Source organism: Leptodactylus fuscus, chromosome 7 (assembly GCF_031893055.1).
Source record: "Leptodactylus fuscus isolate aLepFus1 chromosome 7, aLepFus1.hap2, whole genome shotgun sequence".
Lineage (NCBI taxonomy): Eukaryota > Metazoa > Chordata > Amphibia > Anura > Leptodactylidae > Leptodactylus > Leptodactylus fuscus.
In genome coordinates, this window is record NC_134271.1 from 131,900,954 (window position 1) to 131,916,026 (window position 15,073).

Consider the following 15,073-nt stretch of genomic DNA (forward strand, 5'->3'; position numbering starts at 1 on the left):
AAGAAAATTTCACGATCAGAATTCCGAACACGATCTTTTTAGGTGGGATCAAAATCGGTACTATTTCACACAATGCTTTGCTTAGCCTTCACACTGAGTATACTCAGTGTGAAGGCTCCGCTGCGGTTCCATAGGAATGAATGGAAGCAGCCGGTACACAGCCTTAACCCCCTGCGCGCCGGCTGCCTCCATTCATTGTAATGGGAGACTAAACTAACATCTCTAGTAGCTACTTACCTCCAGAGATGGCTGCTCCGGTGCCCGGTGTTCTCCTTCGCCTTGCTGCCGCTCCACGCTGCTCTTCTCGCCTTGCTGCCGACGTCTCCCCTCCCAGTACTCGTCCACACTCTCCTAATCTGGGAGGCGGGGGCAGCGAGGCGAGAAGAGCAGCGTGGAGCGGCAGCGAGGCGAGGAAGGACACCGGGCACTGGACCAGCCATCTCTGCAGGTAAGTGGACACCAGGGGGGACTAAGTAGCCAGAGGATTAAAAATAAATCACTACACAGCGTGTATTCTAACAATTAAAGCGTTCAATTGTCAGATTCCATGCTGTATAGTGAATAGGATTGCTTTTAAAATCAGATCTCCGATTAGTAAAAAAAATGATCGGAAATCGGATTTTAAAATCGATCCTGAAAAGTCAAGATCAGCTCAACCCTAAGGAGTAATATTTGTGACTAAGGCTGTTATTCTGTCTTCGGCAATGTGAGGGGAAAAATATCTGCGTAAAGAGAGAGAGAGATTCGTTTTCCGCCATCTTGGTCTGCCTGTTCCATTTTGTTTTCATATTCTCCATTATATAGACAAGTTGTCTCTCGTGAAGTTTGCTAAAACCTTGAGATTTGCATTTCTGCTCTCTTGTCTTATTTAGAAGAAAAGGTTGGAATATGTATAAGTATATCATCTTCCATAACAAGACTTTTCACAAGATACGAAACCAGTTCTAATCTCTTGTTTTGTTTAGCATCTGCTAGCATGAAACCTTGAAGTTCACAGTATCCATTTTGGCAGACTGTACTAGTGTGACTAAAGGCTAAAATGGTGGACACGGACAATCATGTGTTAACTCATGGATTATGTATGCATGTATTTATCATTGGTAAATTCCCCTTACAGTCCTATGAAAAAGTTTGAGCACCCCTATTAATCTTAATCATTTTTTGTTCTAAATATTTTGGTGTTTGCAACAGCCATTTCAGTTTGATATATCTAATAACTGATGGACACAGTAATATTTCAGGATTGAAATGAGGTTTATTGTACTAACAGAAAATGTGCAATATGCATTAAACCAAAATTTGACCGGTGCAAAAGTATGGGCACCCTTATCATTTTATTGATTTGAATTCCCTAACTACTTTTTACTGACTTACTGAAGCACAAAATTGGTTTTGTAACCTCAGTGAGCTTTGAACTTCATAGCCAGATGTATCCAATCATAAGAAAAGGTATTTAAGGTGGCCAATTGCAAGTTGATCTCCTATTTGAATCTCCTCTGAAGAGTGGCATCATGGGCTACTCAAAACAACTCTCAAATGATCTGAAAACAAAGATTGTTCAACATAGTTGTTCAGGGGAAGGATACAAAAAGTTGTCTCAGAGATTTAACCTGTCAGTTTCCACTGTGAGGAACATAGTAAGGAAATGGAAGACCACAGGGACAGTTCTTGTTAAGCCCAGAAGTGGCAGGCCAAGAAAAATATCAGAAAGGCAGAGAAGAAGAATAGTGAGAACAGTCAAGGACAATCCACAGACCACCTCCAAAGAGCTGCAGCATCATCTTGCTGCAGATGGTGTCACTGTGCATCGGTCAACTATACAGCGCACTTTGCACAAATAGAAGCTGTATGGGAGAGTGATGAGAAAGAAGCCGTTTCTGCACGTACGCCACAAATAGAGTTGCCTGAGGTATGAAAAAGCACATTTGGACAAGGCAGCTTCATTTTGGAAACAAAAATTGAGTTGTTTGGTTATAAAAAAAGGCGTTATGCATGGCGTCCAAAAAGAAACAGCATTCCAAGAAAAACACATGCTACCCACTGTAAAATTTGGTGGAGGTTCCATCATGCTTTGGGGCTGTGTGGCCAATGCCGGCACCAGGAATCTTGTTAAAGTTGAGAGTCGCATGGATTCCACTCAGTATCAGCAGATTCTTGAGAATAATGTTCAAGAATCAGTGACGAAGTTGAAGTTACGCCGGGGATGGATATTTCAGCAAGACAATGATCCAAAACAACGCTCCAAATCAACTCAGGCATTCATGTAGAGGAACAATTACAATGTTCTGGAATGGCCATCCCAGTCCCCAGACCTGAATATCATTGAACATCTGTGGGATGATTGGAAGCGGGCTGTCCATGCTCGGCGACCATCTAACTTAACTGAACTTGAATTGTTTGTCCAAAATACCTTTATCCAGGATCCAGGAACTGATTAAAAGCTACAGGAAGCGACTAGAGGCTGTTATCTTTGCAAAAGGAGGATCTACTAAATATTAATGTCACTTTTCTGTTGAGGTGCCCATACTTTTGCACCGGTCAAATTTTGGTTTAATGCATATTGCACATTTTCTGTTAGTACAATAAACCTCATTTCAATCCTGAAATATTACTGTGTCCATCAGTTATTAGATATATCAAACTGAAATGGCTGCTGCAAACACCAAAATATTTAGAACTAAAAATGATTAAGATTAATAGGGGTGCCCAAACTTTTTCATAGGACTGTATATGCTCTGACCAACGATAATTCATATTTTATGGGATGTATCAAATTGGTATTAATCTTTATAAGCTAACAACTTGTAATAAAGATTAGAACAATCTGATATACAGCATCTGAGTATGTGTGTTTTTGTGTTCCCCGAGCTCGGTAGCCATTTTGTTTTGATTTGGAACCGATGGCATCCATTCCCTGGGGTGTTCCCCCAACAGGCAATATTCAGGCAAATCGCGTTGCTTCCATCCCATGGGGCCCTTACCTTACTTGGGTTTATTTTAGGTGTTCACACGCTTTCCTATGAACAATTTTCAACATTGTTTTAGAGTCAATCCCTTTGGATCGCCTTCTTAACCTCTTTGTTTCTAAGTGTATAAATAAGAGGATTTAATGCAGGGGTAATAATTGTGACCAGTAGGGCACTTATTCTGGTTTGTTCTAATGAGTCCTTTGTTGTTGGGCCCAGATACATGGACAGGACTGTTCCGAAATACAAAATAACAACAGTGATGTGAGACGTGCAAGTGAAGAAGGCCTTCCGTCTCTCCTGGCTACAACGAATGTTTAGGAGATGGCTTCCAATGTACGCATAAGACACAATGGTCAATACAAATGCACTAACAGCTAAAATAGCAAAGATGAACGCTGATAGAAGTTGACTTATCTCAGTATTTGCACAGACAAGCTTCATCAGAGGTTTTACATCACAGTAGAAATGTGTAACTTGCCTCCTGTTACAATAAGGCAACCGGAACGTTATAATTGTTTGCAGCGAGGAATATAGAAAGCCAAGAAGCCAACAGCTGGAAGCCAACACAATGCAAGACGTTCTTCTCATAAGGTCATGATATCTCAGAGGGTTACAAATGGCAACATATCTATCATAAGACATGGCAGACAGAATGAAAGCCTGACTGCTCCCCAAAAAGTGGAAAAAGTGAAGCTGTGCTACGCAACCTGAGAAAGATATCCTCTTGTCACCTGTAAGTAAGCCAGATAGCATCTTGGGTACAGTGATGGTTGAGCAAGAGATGTCCAGTAATGAGAGATTAGCCAAGAAGAAATACATTGGTTTGTGCAGAGACTGAACAACAGTAATGAGAAGAAAAATGCCAAGATTTTCTGTTAAGATACATAGATAAAACATGAGAAATGTTGCAAAGAGGAAAATCTGAAGCTTTGGTTCATCAGTGATGCCCAAAAGGATGAAGCCCTCTATGGATGTCCAGTTGTCCATTTTTAATTTCCACGTTTCTTTCCTAATGACTAAAAGATCACACGAGAACATTTAGTGTCAAAGCGTGCCACCAAAATATGGGATCTCAGACACTGGGAAGATACAAAAGAGGAAAAGTTATCCATGTGCTATACTTTAACTAACATGTATATCAATGACTTGATGAGATAGTTATGGAATACTCCTATAGTAAGCAGTTATAAATGCCTTGGGTGAGGTTTACTGTATGCAATATGAAGTCGTCTGACACTTGACAATTTGCGATGAGGAATATAGAGATTTCACAGAATATCACGTTTTTAATACAAAATGGTATCATCGGTAACCCTTTACAGACCATTGTAGACAACCGAGGACAATACAGTGGGTACAGAAAGTATTCAGATCCCTTTAAATTTTTCACTCTTTGTTTCATTGCGGCCATTTGCTAAAACAAAAAAAAGTTCATTTTACTTCTCATTAATGTACACTAGAGATGAGCGAACACTAAAATGTTCGAGGTTCGAAATTCGATTCGAACAGCCGCTCAATGTTCGTGTGTTCGAACGGGTTTCGAACCCCATTATAGTCTATGGGGAACATATACTCGTTAAGGGGGAAACCCAAATCCGTGTCTGGAGGGTCACCAAGTCCACTATGACACCCCAGGAAATGATGCCAACACCTCTGGAATGACACTGGGACAGCAGGGGAAGCATGTCTGGGGGCATCTAACACACCAAAGACCCTCTATTACCCCAACATCACAGCCTAACAACTACACACTTTACACACTCAATACCACCTCTCTGACAGTAGGAAAACACCTTGAAACATGTGTATTTGGCACTTGCAGTGAGGAGAGCTTGTCACCAGCAGTGAATTTGGCCCTTGTAGTAAGTTGAGGTTGGCACCAACATTTGTTTTGAAAATCAGGGTGGATTGAGCCTCTAACCAGCAGAGTTTGGGCAAATTCATGGTGGAGGGAGCCTCTAAAAACCCCAGTTTGGACCAATTCATAGTGGAGGGAGCCTCTAAAAACCCCAGTTTGGACCAATTCATGGTGGAGGGAGCCTCTAAAAAACCCAGTTTGGACCAATTCATGGTGGAGGGAGCCTCTAAACAGCCCAGTTTGGACCAATTCATGGTGGAGGGAGCCTCTAAACAGCCCAGTTTGGGCAAATTCATGGTGGAGGGAGCCTCTAACCAGCCCAGTTTGGGCAAATTCATGGTGGAGGGAGCCTCTAAAAACCCCCGTTTGGACCAATTCATGGTGGAGGGAGCCTCTAAACAGCCCAGTTTGGGTAAATTCATGGTGGAGGGAGCCTCTAACCAGCCCAGTTTGGACCAATTCATGGTGGAGGGAGCCTCTAAAAACCCCAGTTTGGACCAATTCATGGTGGAGGGAGCCTCTAAAAACCCCAGTTTGGACCAATTCATGGTGGAGGGAGCCTCTAAAAACCCCAGTTTGGACCAATTCATGCTGGAGGGAGCCTCTAAACAGCCCAGTTTGGGCAAATTCATGGTGGAGGGAGCCTCTAAAAACCCCAGTTTGGACCAATTCATGGTGGAGGGAGCCTCTAAAAACCCCAATTTGGACCAATTCATGGTGGAGGGAGCCTCTAAACAGCCCAGTTTGGGCAAATTCATGGTGGAGGGAGCCTCTAAAAACCCCAGTTTGGACCAATTCATGGTGGAGGGAGCCTCTAAAACCCCCAGTTTGGACCAATTCATGGTGGAGGGAGCCTCTAAAAAACCCAGTTTGGACCAATTCATGGTGGAGGGAGCCTCTAACCAGCCCAGTTTGGACCAATTCATGGTGGAGGGAGCCTCTAAAAACCCCAGTTTTGACCAATTCATGGTGGAGGGAGCCTCTAAACAGCCCAGTTTGGACCAATTCATGGTGGAGGGAGCCTCTAAAAACCCCAATTTGGACCAATTCATGGTGGAGGGAGCCTCTAAACAGCCCAGTTTGGGCAAATTCATGGTGGAGGGAGCCTCTAAAAACCCCAGTTTGGACCAATTCATGGTGGAGGGAGCCTCTAAAAAACCCAGTTTGGACCAATTCATGGTGGAGGGAGCCTCTAACCAGCCCAGTTTGGACCAATTCATGGTGGAGGGAGCCTCTAAAAACCCCAGTTTGGACCAATTCATGGTGGAGGGAGCCTCTAACCAGCCCAGTTTGGACCAACTCATGGTGGAGGGAGCCTCTAACCAGCCCAGTTTGGGCAAATTCATGGTGGAGGGAGCCTCTAAAAACCCCAATTTGGACCAATTCATGGTGGAGGGAGCCTCTAAACAGCCCAGTTTTGGCAAATTCATGGTGGAGGGAGCCTCTAAAAACCCCAGTTTGGACCAATTCATGGTGGAGGGAGCCTCTAACCAGCCCAGTTTGGGCAAATTCATGGTGGAGGGAGCCTCTAACCAGCAGAGTTGTGGGAAAGCAGGGTGGAGGGAGCCTCTAACCAGCAGAGTTGGTGGAAATCAGGGTGGAGGGAGCCTCTAACCAGCAGAGTTGGGGGAAATCATGTTGGAGGGAGCCTAGTATTAGCAGAATTGTGCAACGCTTATGGTGGATGAGTATGAGGATGCGGAGGAATTGGAGAGGTTGAGTACAGACATGGAGTTTCATGTTGGGGTGCTTTACACAGGTGGGCACAAAAATGAAGGCTCTATCCAGTGGTGGTTCATTTTTATCAAAGTGAGCCGGTCGGCACTCTCAGCTGACAGAGGGGTGCGCTTGTCAGTGATGATGCCACCGGCTGCACTGAACACCCTCTCAGATAGGAAGCTGGCGGCAGGACAGGACAGCACCTCCAAGGCATATAGGGCAAGTTCAAGCCACAGGTCCAACTTCGACACCCAATACGTGTAGGGCGCAGAGGGGTCGGAGAGGACAGGGCTGTGGTCGGAAAGGTATTCCCGCAACATGTGCCTATACTTCTCACGCCTGGTGACACTAGGACCCTCTGTGGCGGCACTTTGGCGAGGGGGTGCCATCAAGGTGTCCCAGACCTTAGACAGTGTGCCCCTCGTTTGTGTGGACCGGTGAGAACTTGGTCGCCTACTGGAGGAACTGTCCTCCCTGCCGCCAACGTCACATGCTGGAAACATCTCCATCATATTCTGCACCAATTGCCTGTGGCAAGCATTGATCCGATTGGCCCTCCCCTCTACCGGAATAAAAGACGAGATGTTGTTTTTATACCGGGGGTCAAGGATAGCAAAGATCCAGTACTGGTTGTCCTCCATGATTTTGACAATACGCTTGTCGGTTGTAAAGCACCCCAACATGAACTCAGCCATGTCTGCCACAGTGTTAGTTGGCATGACTCCTCTGGCCCCACCGGAAAGTTCAATCTCCATTTCCTCCTCATCCTCCATGTCTACCCATCCGCGCTGCAACAATGGGACGATTCGAAGTTGCCCGGAAGCCTCCTGTATCACCATCACATCATCGGACAACTCTTCTTCCTCCTCCTCCTCCTCCTCCTCCTCCATTAAACGCGATGAAGCGGACAGATGTGTGGACCTACTCTCCAGCTGTGACGGATCGGATGCTATCCCTGACTCCTCTGTGTGATCTGAGTTATCCCTGATGTCAATCAGGGATTCTCTCAGAACACACAAGAGCGGGATTGTAAGGCTCACCATCGCATCCTCAGAGCTCACCCTCCTTGTGGACTCCTCAAACACCCGTAGGATGTCACAAAGGTCTCTCATCCATGGCCACTCATGGATGAGAAACTGAGGCAGCTGACTTTGTGGCACCCTAGGGTTTTGTAGCTGGTATTCCATCAAAGGTCTCTGCTGCTCAACCACTCTATTCAACATCTGAAACGTTGAGTTCCAGCGTGTGGGGACGTCGCACAAAAGCCGGTGTTGTGGCACATGCAGGCGTTGCTGGAGAGATTTTAAGCTAGCAGCGGCTACTGTCGACTTGCGAAAGTGGGCGCACATGCGCCGCACTTTCACCAGTAGCTCTGGAACATTGGGGTAGCTCTTTAGGAAACGTTGCACCACTAGGTTGAAGACGTGGGCCAGGCATGGAACATGTTGGAGTCCGGCAAGCTCCAGAGCTGCTACCAGGTTCCGGCCGTTATCACAAACGACCATGCCTGGGCCCAGGTGCAGCGGCTCAAACCATATTGCCGTCTCATCGAGGAGGGCATCCCTCACCTCGGAGGCAGTGTGCTGTCTGTCCCCCAAGCTGATCAGCTTCAGCACAGCCTGCTGACGTCTACCAACGCCAGTGCTGCAACGTTTCCAACTCGTAGCTGGGGTCAATCTAACAGCGGAGGAGGAGGCGGTGGCGGAGGAGGAGGCGGTGGCGGAGGAGGAGGCGGTAGAGGAGGAGGAGGAGGGGGGTGTTCTTCTCGTGTCCCTGCCAGGAATGTTAGGCGGGGAGACGAGGTACACCGGGCCAGTTTGGGAAGCAGTCCCAGCCTCAACTACATTCACCCAGTGTGCCGTCAGTGAAATGTAGCGTCCCTGTCCGCATGCACTTGTCCACGCGTCGGTGGTCAAGTGGACCTTTGTGCAAAGCGCGGAACTAAGGGCCCGCCTGATGTTGAGTGACACGTGCTGGTGCAAGGCGGGGACGGCACACCGGGAGAAGTAGTGACGGCTAGGGACGGCATAGCGAGGTGCCGCAGTTGCCATCAGGTCCAGGAAGGCGGGAGTTTCAACAAGCCGGAACGCCAACATCTCCTGGGCCAGCAGTTTAGCGATGTTGGCGTTCAAGGCTTGCGCGTGTGGGTGTTTAGCAGTGTATTTCTGCCGCCGCTCCAATGTCTGAGAGATGGTGGGTTGTTGTAAAGAAGCGCCTGATGGTGCCTTTGATGGTGCAGGAGAAGGAGATAAGACAGGAACAGGGGAGGATGAGGGAGAAGTCAACAAAGTGGCGGAGGCAGATGAAGTGGTGTCCTGGCTCGTCCTCTGGAGTGCATCGCCAGCACAGTCAGCAGTGGCAGTGGCAGAGGCAGAGGCAGTGGCAGAGGCAGTGGCAGTGGCGTGAACGGCAGGCGGCCTTTGTCCTGCCGTTGCTGCCTGCCACTGATTCCAGTGCTTGGATTCCAAATGACGGCGCATTGAAGTGGTGGACAGGTTGCTCTTCTCAGAGCCCCTAATCAATTTCGAGAGGCAAATTGTGCAGACAACACTATATCTGTCCTCGGCGCATTCCTTGAAAAAACTCCACACCTTCGAGAAACGTGCCCTCGAGGTGGGAGTTTTTCGGGGCTGGGTACGAACTGGAACATCTTGGGAGATTCCGGGTGTGGCCTGGCTTCGCCTAAGCTGCTGACCTCTGCCTCTGCCTCTAGCTACCCTTTTTGGTGCTGCACTTGCCTCAACATCCACACTACTTTCTCCGCTTGACATCCCCCCTGTCCAGGTCGGGTCAGTGTCCTCATCATCCACCACTTCCTCTTCCAACTCCTGTCTCATCTCCTCCTCCCGCACAATGCGCCGGTCAACTGGATGCCCTGACGGCAACTGCGTCACATCATCGTCGATGAGGGTGGGTTGCTGGTCATCCACCACCAAATCGAACGGAGATGGAGGAGACTCTAGTGTTTGAGCATCTGGACACAGATGCTCCTCTGTTAGGTTCGTGGAATCGTGACGTGGAGAGGCAGGTTGAGGGACAATGAAAGGAGCGGAGAACAGCTCTGGGGAGCAGGGACAGTTGGGGTTATTGTTCTGTGAAGCTTGGGAATTTTGGGAGGAAGGAGGACAAGACTGTTGGGTAATAGGAGGAGAGGAGGCAGAGTCTGACTGGCTGCTGGACAATGTGCTGTAAGCGTTCTCTGACAGCCATTGCAAGACCTGTTCCTGGTTCTCGGGCCTACTAAGGTTTGTACCCTGCAGTTTAGTTAATGTGGCAAGCAACCCTGGCACTGTGGAGTGGCGCAATGCTTGCTGCCCCACAGGAGTAGGCACGGGACGCCCTGTGGCTTCACTGCTACCTTGCTCCCCAGAACCATTCCCCCGACCTCGCCCACGGCCTCGTCCACGTCCCTTTCCGGGAGCCTTGCGCATTTTGAATTCCCAGTTAGAAATTGGCACTATATACCAGTAGCAAAAATTGTGGGTGCACGTAACCCCAATATATTCTTTGAATTCCCAGTCAGACAATGGCACTATATACCAGTAGCAAGAAATGAGGTTATTTATAACCCCAATATATTCTTTGAATTACCAGTCAGAAACTGGCACTATATGGCAGTAGCAAGAAATGAGGGTATTTATAACCCCAATATATTCTTTGAATTCCCAGTCAGACAATGGCACTGTATACCAGTAGTAAAAATTGTGGGTGCACGTAACCCCAATATATTCTTTGAATTACCAGTCAGAAACTGGCACTATATGGCAGTAGCAAGAAATGAGGGTATTTGTAACCCCAATATATTCTTTGAATTCCCAGTCAGAAACTGGCACTGTATACCAGTAGTAAAAATTGTGGGTGCACGTAACCCCAATATATTCTTTGAATTCCCAGTCAGACAATGGCACTATATACCAGTAGCAAGAAATGAGGGTATTTATAACCCCAATATATTCTTTGAATTCCCAGTCAGAAACTGGCACTATATGGCAGTAGCAAGAAATGAGGGTATTTATAACCCCAATATATTCTTTGAATTCCCAGTCAGACAATGGCACTGTATACCAGTAGTAAAAATTGTGGGTGCACATAACCCCAATATATTCTTTGAATTACCAGTGAGAAACTGGCACTATATGGCAGTAGCAAGAAATGAGGGTATTTGTAACCCCAATATATTCTTTGAATTACCAGTCAGAAACTGGCACTATATGGCAGTAGCAAGAAATGAGGGTATTTGTAACCCCAATATATTCTTTGAATTCCCAGTCAGAAACTGACACTGTATACCAGTAGTAAAAATTGTGGGTGCACGTAACCCCAATATATTCTTTGAATTCCCAGTCAGACAATGGCACTATATACCAGTAGCAAGAAATGAGGGTATTTATAACCCCAATATATTCTTTGAATTCCCAGTCAGAAACTGGCACTATATGGCAGTAGCAAGAAATGAGGGTATTTATAACCCCAATATATTCTTTGAATTCCCAGTCAGACAATGGCACTGTATACCAGTAGTAAAAATTGTGGGTGCACGTAACCCCAATATATTCTTTGAATTACCAGTGAGAAACTGGCACTATATGGCAGTAGCAAGAAATGAGGGTATTTGTAACCCCAATATATTCTTTGAATTCCCAGTCAGAAACTGACACTGTATACCAGTAGTAAAAATTGTGGGTGCACGTAACCCCAATATATTCTTTGAATTCCCAGTCAGACAATGGCACTATATACCAGTAGCAAGAAATGAGGGTTTTTATAACCCCAATATATTCTTTGAATTACCAGTCAGAAACTGGCACTATATGGCAGTAGCAAGAAATGAGGGTATTTGTAACCCCAATATATTCTTTGAATTCCCAGTCAGAAACTGGCACTGTATACCAGTAGTAAAAATTGTGGGTGCACGTAACCCCAATATATTCTTTGAATTCCCAGTCAGACAATGGCACTATATGGCAGTAGCAAAAATAGTGGGTGTATATAGCCCCAATTCTATTGCTAGGGGACTTGCAGGGTATTTCTGGGGTGAAGGTGGGGGGGCACACCGTTGGAACGGGTATCGGGGGTATATATCGGGTATACGGGAATACACTGACAGTGTATTCCATTCAGGATCCTGGGAAAGCTGGGTTGCGGCGATTGAGCCCGTCAGTGCCACGTTACACTGACAAGCTTCTCCCTGGAATTTAGCTCTTACAAGAGCTGTTGTGGTTGTCTTCTCCTTCCTATCCTAGCCTGTCCCTGCCTACCCAGAATCTAACCCCTAGCTAGCTGGACGGAAACCTCCGTCCTCGGTGAATTGCAAGCTCAGAATGACGCGAACCTGGGCGGCGCTGTTCTTTTAAATTAGAGGTCACATGTTTTCGGCAGCCAATGGGTTTTGCCTACTTTTCTCAACGTCACCGGTGTCGTAGTTCCTGTCCCACCTACCCTGCGCTGTTATTGGAGCAAAAAAGGCGCCAGGGAAGGTGGGAGGGGAATCGAGTAATGGCGCACTTTACCACGCGGTGTTCGATTCGATTCGAACATGCCGAACAGCCTAATATCCGATCGAACATGAGTTCGATAGAACACTGTTCGCTCATCTCTAATGTACACTAAGCACCATCTTCCCAGAAAAAAGAAATGTAGATATATTTGCAAATTTATTAAAAAAGAAAAACAGAAATTTCATATGATCATAAGTATTCAAACAATTTGCTGTCACAATATTTAACTCACATGCTGCCCATTTCCTTCTGATCCTCCTTGAGATGGTTCTGCTCCTTCTTTGGAGCCCAGTTGTGTTTAATTAAACTGATCGGACTTGATTAGAAAAGGCATACACCATTCTATATAAGACCTCACAGCTCACAGTGCATGTCCGAGCAAATGAGAATCATTAGGTCAAAGGAACTGCCCAAGGATCTCAGAGACAGAATTGTGGTAAGGCACAGATCTGGACAAGGTTACAAAAGAATTTCTGCAGCACTCAAGAGCAGAGTGGCCTCCATAATCTTTAAATTGAAGAAGTTTGAGATGACCAGACCTCTTCCTAGACCTGGCCATCCAGCCAAGCTGAGCAATCGTGGGAGAAGAGCGTTGGTGAAAGAGGTAAAGAAGAACCCAAAGATCACTGAGGCTGAGCTCCAGAGATTCAATAGGGAGATTGGAGAAAGTTCCACAAAGTCAACTTTCACTGCAGCCCTCCACCAGTCGGGGCTTTATGGCAGAGTGGCTCGAAGGAAGCCTCTCCTCAGTGCAAGACATATGAAAGCCCGCAGAGAGTTTGTCAAAAAACACATGAAGGACTCCCAGACTATGATAAATAATATACTCTGGTCTGATGAGACAGAGATTGAACTTTGTGGCTTTAATTCAAAGTGGTATGTGTGGAGAAAACCAGGCAACGCTCATCACCTGCCCAATACAATCCCAACAGTGAAACATGGTGATGGCAGCATCATGCTATTGGGGTGTTCTTCAGCTGCAGGGACAGGACAACTGGTTGCAATTGAAGGAAAGATGAATGCAGCCAAGTACTGAGATCTCCTGGTAGAAAACCTCTTCCAAAGTGCTCTGGACCTCAAACTGGTCAAAAGATTAACCTTCCAACTAGACAATGACCCAAAGCTCACAGCTAAAATAACAAAGCAGTGGCTTCAGAACAAATCTGTGATCATTCTTGACTGGCCTAGCCAGAGCCCTGACCTAAACCCAAGTGAGCATCTCTGGAGAGACCTGAAATTGACCTTCCACCAACGTTCACCATCCAACCTAGTGGAACTGGGGAGGATCAGCAAGGAAGAATGGCAGAGGATCCCCAAATCCAGATGTGAAAAACAAGAAGACTCCTGGCTATACTAGCTCAAAAGGGTGCAAAGACTCAGTACTGAGCAAAGGGTATGAATACTTATGACCATGTGAGATTTCAGTTTTTCTTTTTTAATGCATTTGCAAAAATATCTACATTTCTGTTTTTCTTCTGTCAAAACGGGGCTGAGTGTACATGAAAGGGGCTCTATCATTGGGAAAAGGCATTTTTAGATAAGTACATTTCATTTCACATGTATCTTTTGTATGTAAATTGCCTCAGTAGATTTTGAATAAGTCACTTTTTATTCACATGCTAATGAGCTTCGACCATGCAGCGGAAGTGTCTGTGTGCACTATGTGTAGGTACAGCAGAGACGAGTCATCAGCACATCAGCCTCTGCTATACATACACATAGAGCAGACAGTGCACACAGATGCTTACAATGCATGATGGAAGCTCATTAGCATGTGAATAAAAACTGACTTTTCCTATAGAGAACCATTGACTAGGGTTGAGCGATCTGGATTGGAAAAGATCGGATTTCGATTGGTGATCAAGCAAATTAGATGATCGTGATCGCGATTGGCTGGAAAATGATCGGAAATTGGATTATAAAATCAATCCTGAAATCTGAAGATCGGCTCAACCCTACCTGTAAAGTATACATCATATTACTGAATGGAAAGATAAGATAAGAGGGTCACCTAGAAGTAAAATACAGTAATAGGTACATTGAAGTCAATAAAAAATAACAAAACAAAAAAAAGATGTACTTACCAGACAAATAAATATGAAATATATCATAGAAAATATTTTTCACAACTCACACATAGATGCTACATTTAGAAATGTATATTGGCATGAAGACTGGCCAATTTCACATCTCACAATTTATGCTACTTTATGGATACACAAAGGTATTACACATAATCCTAAAGGACCAACTAAGGAATTACACACAACCCTGAAGGACCAACTAAGGAATTACACAGTACACTAAAGAACAAACAGGTCCCAATGCAGCTAATAATTTGTGGGTTCTCTGGATAATTTGTATACATGTGGTTCTAAGATTAGCACTATCATTTCTTAGGATGTCTATAATATCACAATTTCTGGCCATACGCTAGCTATATCAATGTCAATGTCACTTGATTCAGCTTGCCCTGTTCTATTCTACCACATGTCTCTTTAATTTGTCAACCGTTAAGGTCTTACAACTTTTTTTTTTTTTTTTTTTTTATGTAGATTGTGGGCCCCACATAGGGCTCACAATGTACATTTTTTTTTCCCTATCAGTATGTCTTTGGAACATGGGATGGAAATCCATGCAAACACAGGGAGAACATACAAACTCCTTGCAGATTTTTTTTTGCCCTTGGCGGGATTTGAAGACCAGGACTCCAGTGCTGCAAGGCTGCAGTGCTAACCACTGAGCCACCATGTGGCCCTTTACCCAGAAACCTCTTGTACAGGTCACCTGGAGTCTTCCACTAGAGGATAATGGACACACATTATACCCTGAGACATGACACTCAATGGGGTAATGGAGACACCATGTAGTCCTCAAAGCTATGGAGACCTCAAGATCCATACTTCATACACTATGTATGTGGTTCAGTGAATTAACTGATGTCATGTCAGCTGTCTGATCGGCTCAACCCTAGTGTACATGTCACACACAAAATTATGGGCTCAGTAGATTTGCCTTGTTTTCCAGGT

General features: G+C 45.5%; 1 protein-coding gene across 1 annotated transcript; it reads right to left on the minus strand.

Moving 5' to 3' along the window:
- Nucleotides 1-3,047: 3,047 nt before the first annotated feature.
- LOC142213337 (olfactory receptor 12D1-like) lies at nucleotides 3,048-3,956 on the minus strand. The gene has a single exon (XM_075281652.1). It carries the CDS (start codon nucleotides 3,954-3,956, stop codon nucleotides 3,048-3,050), a length of 909 nt encoding a protein of 302 aa, XP_075137753.1.
- Between the last annotated feature and the right edge of the window lie 11,117 nt (nucleotides 3,957-15,073).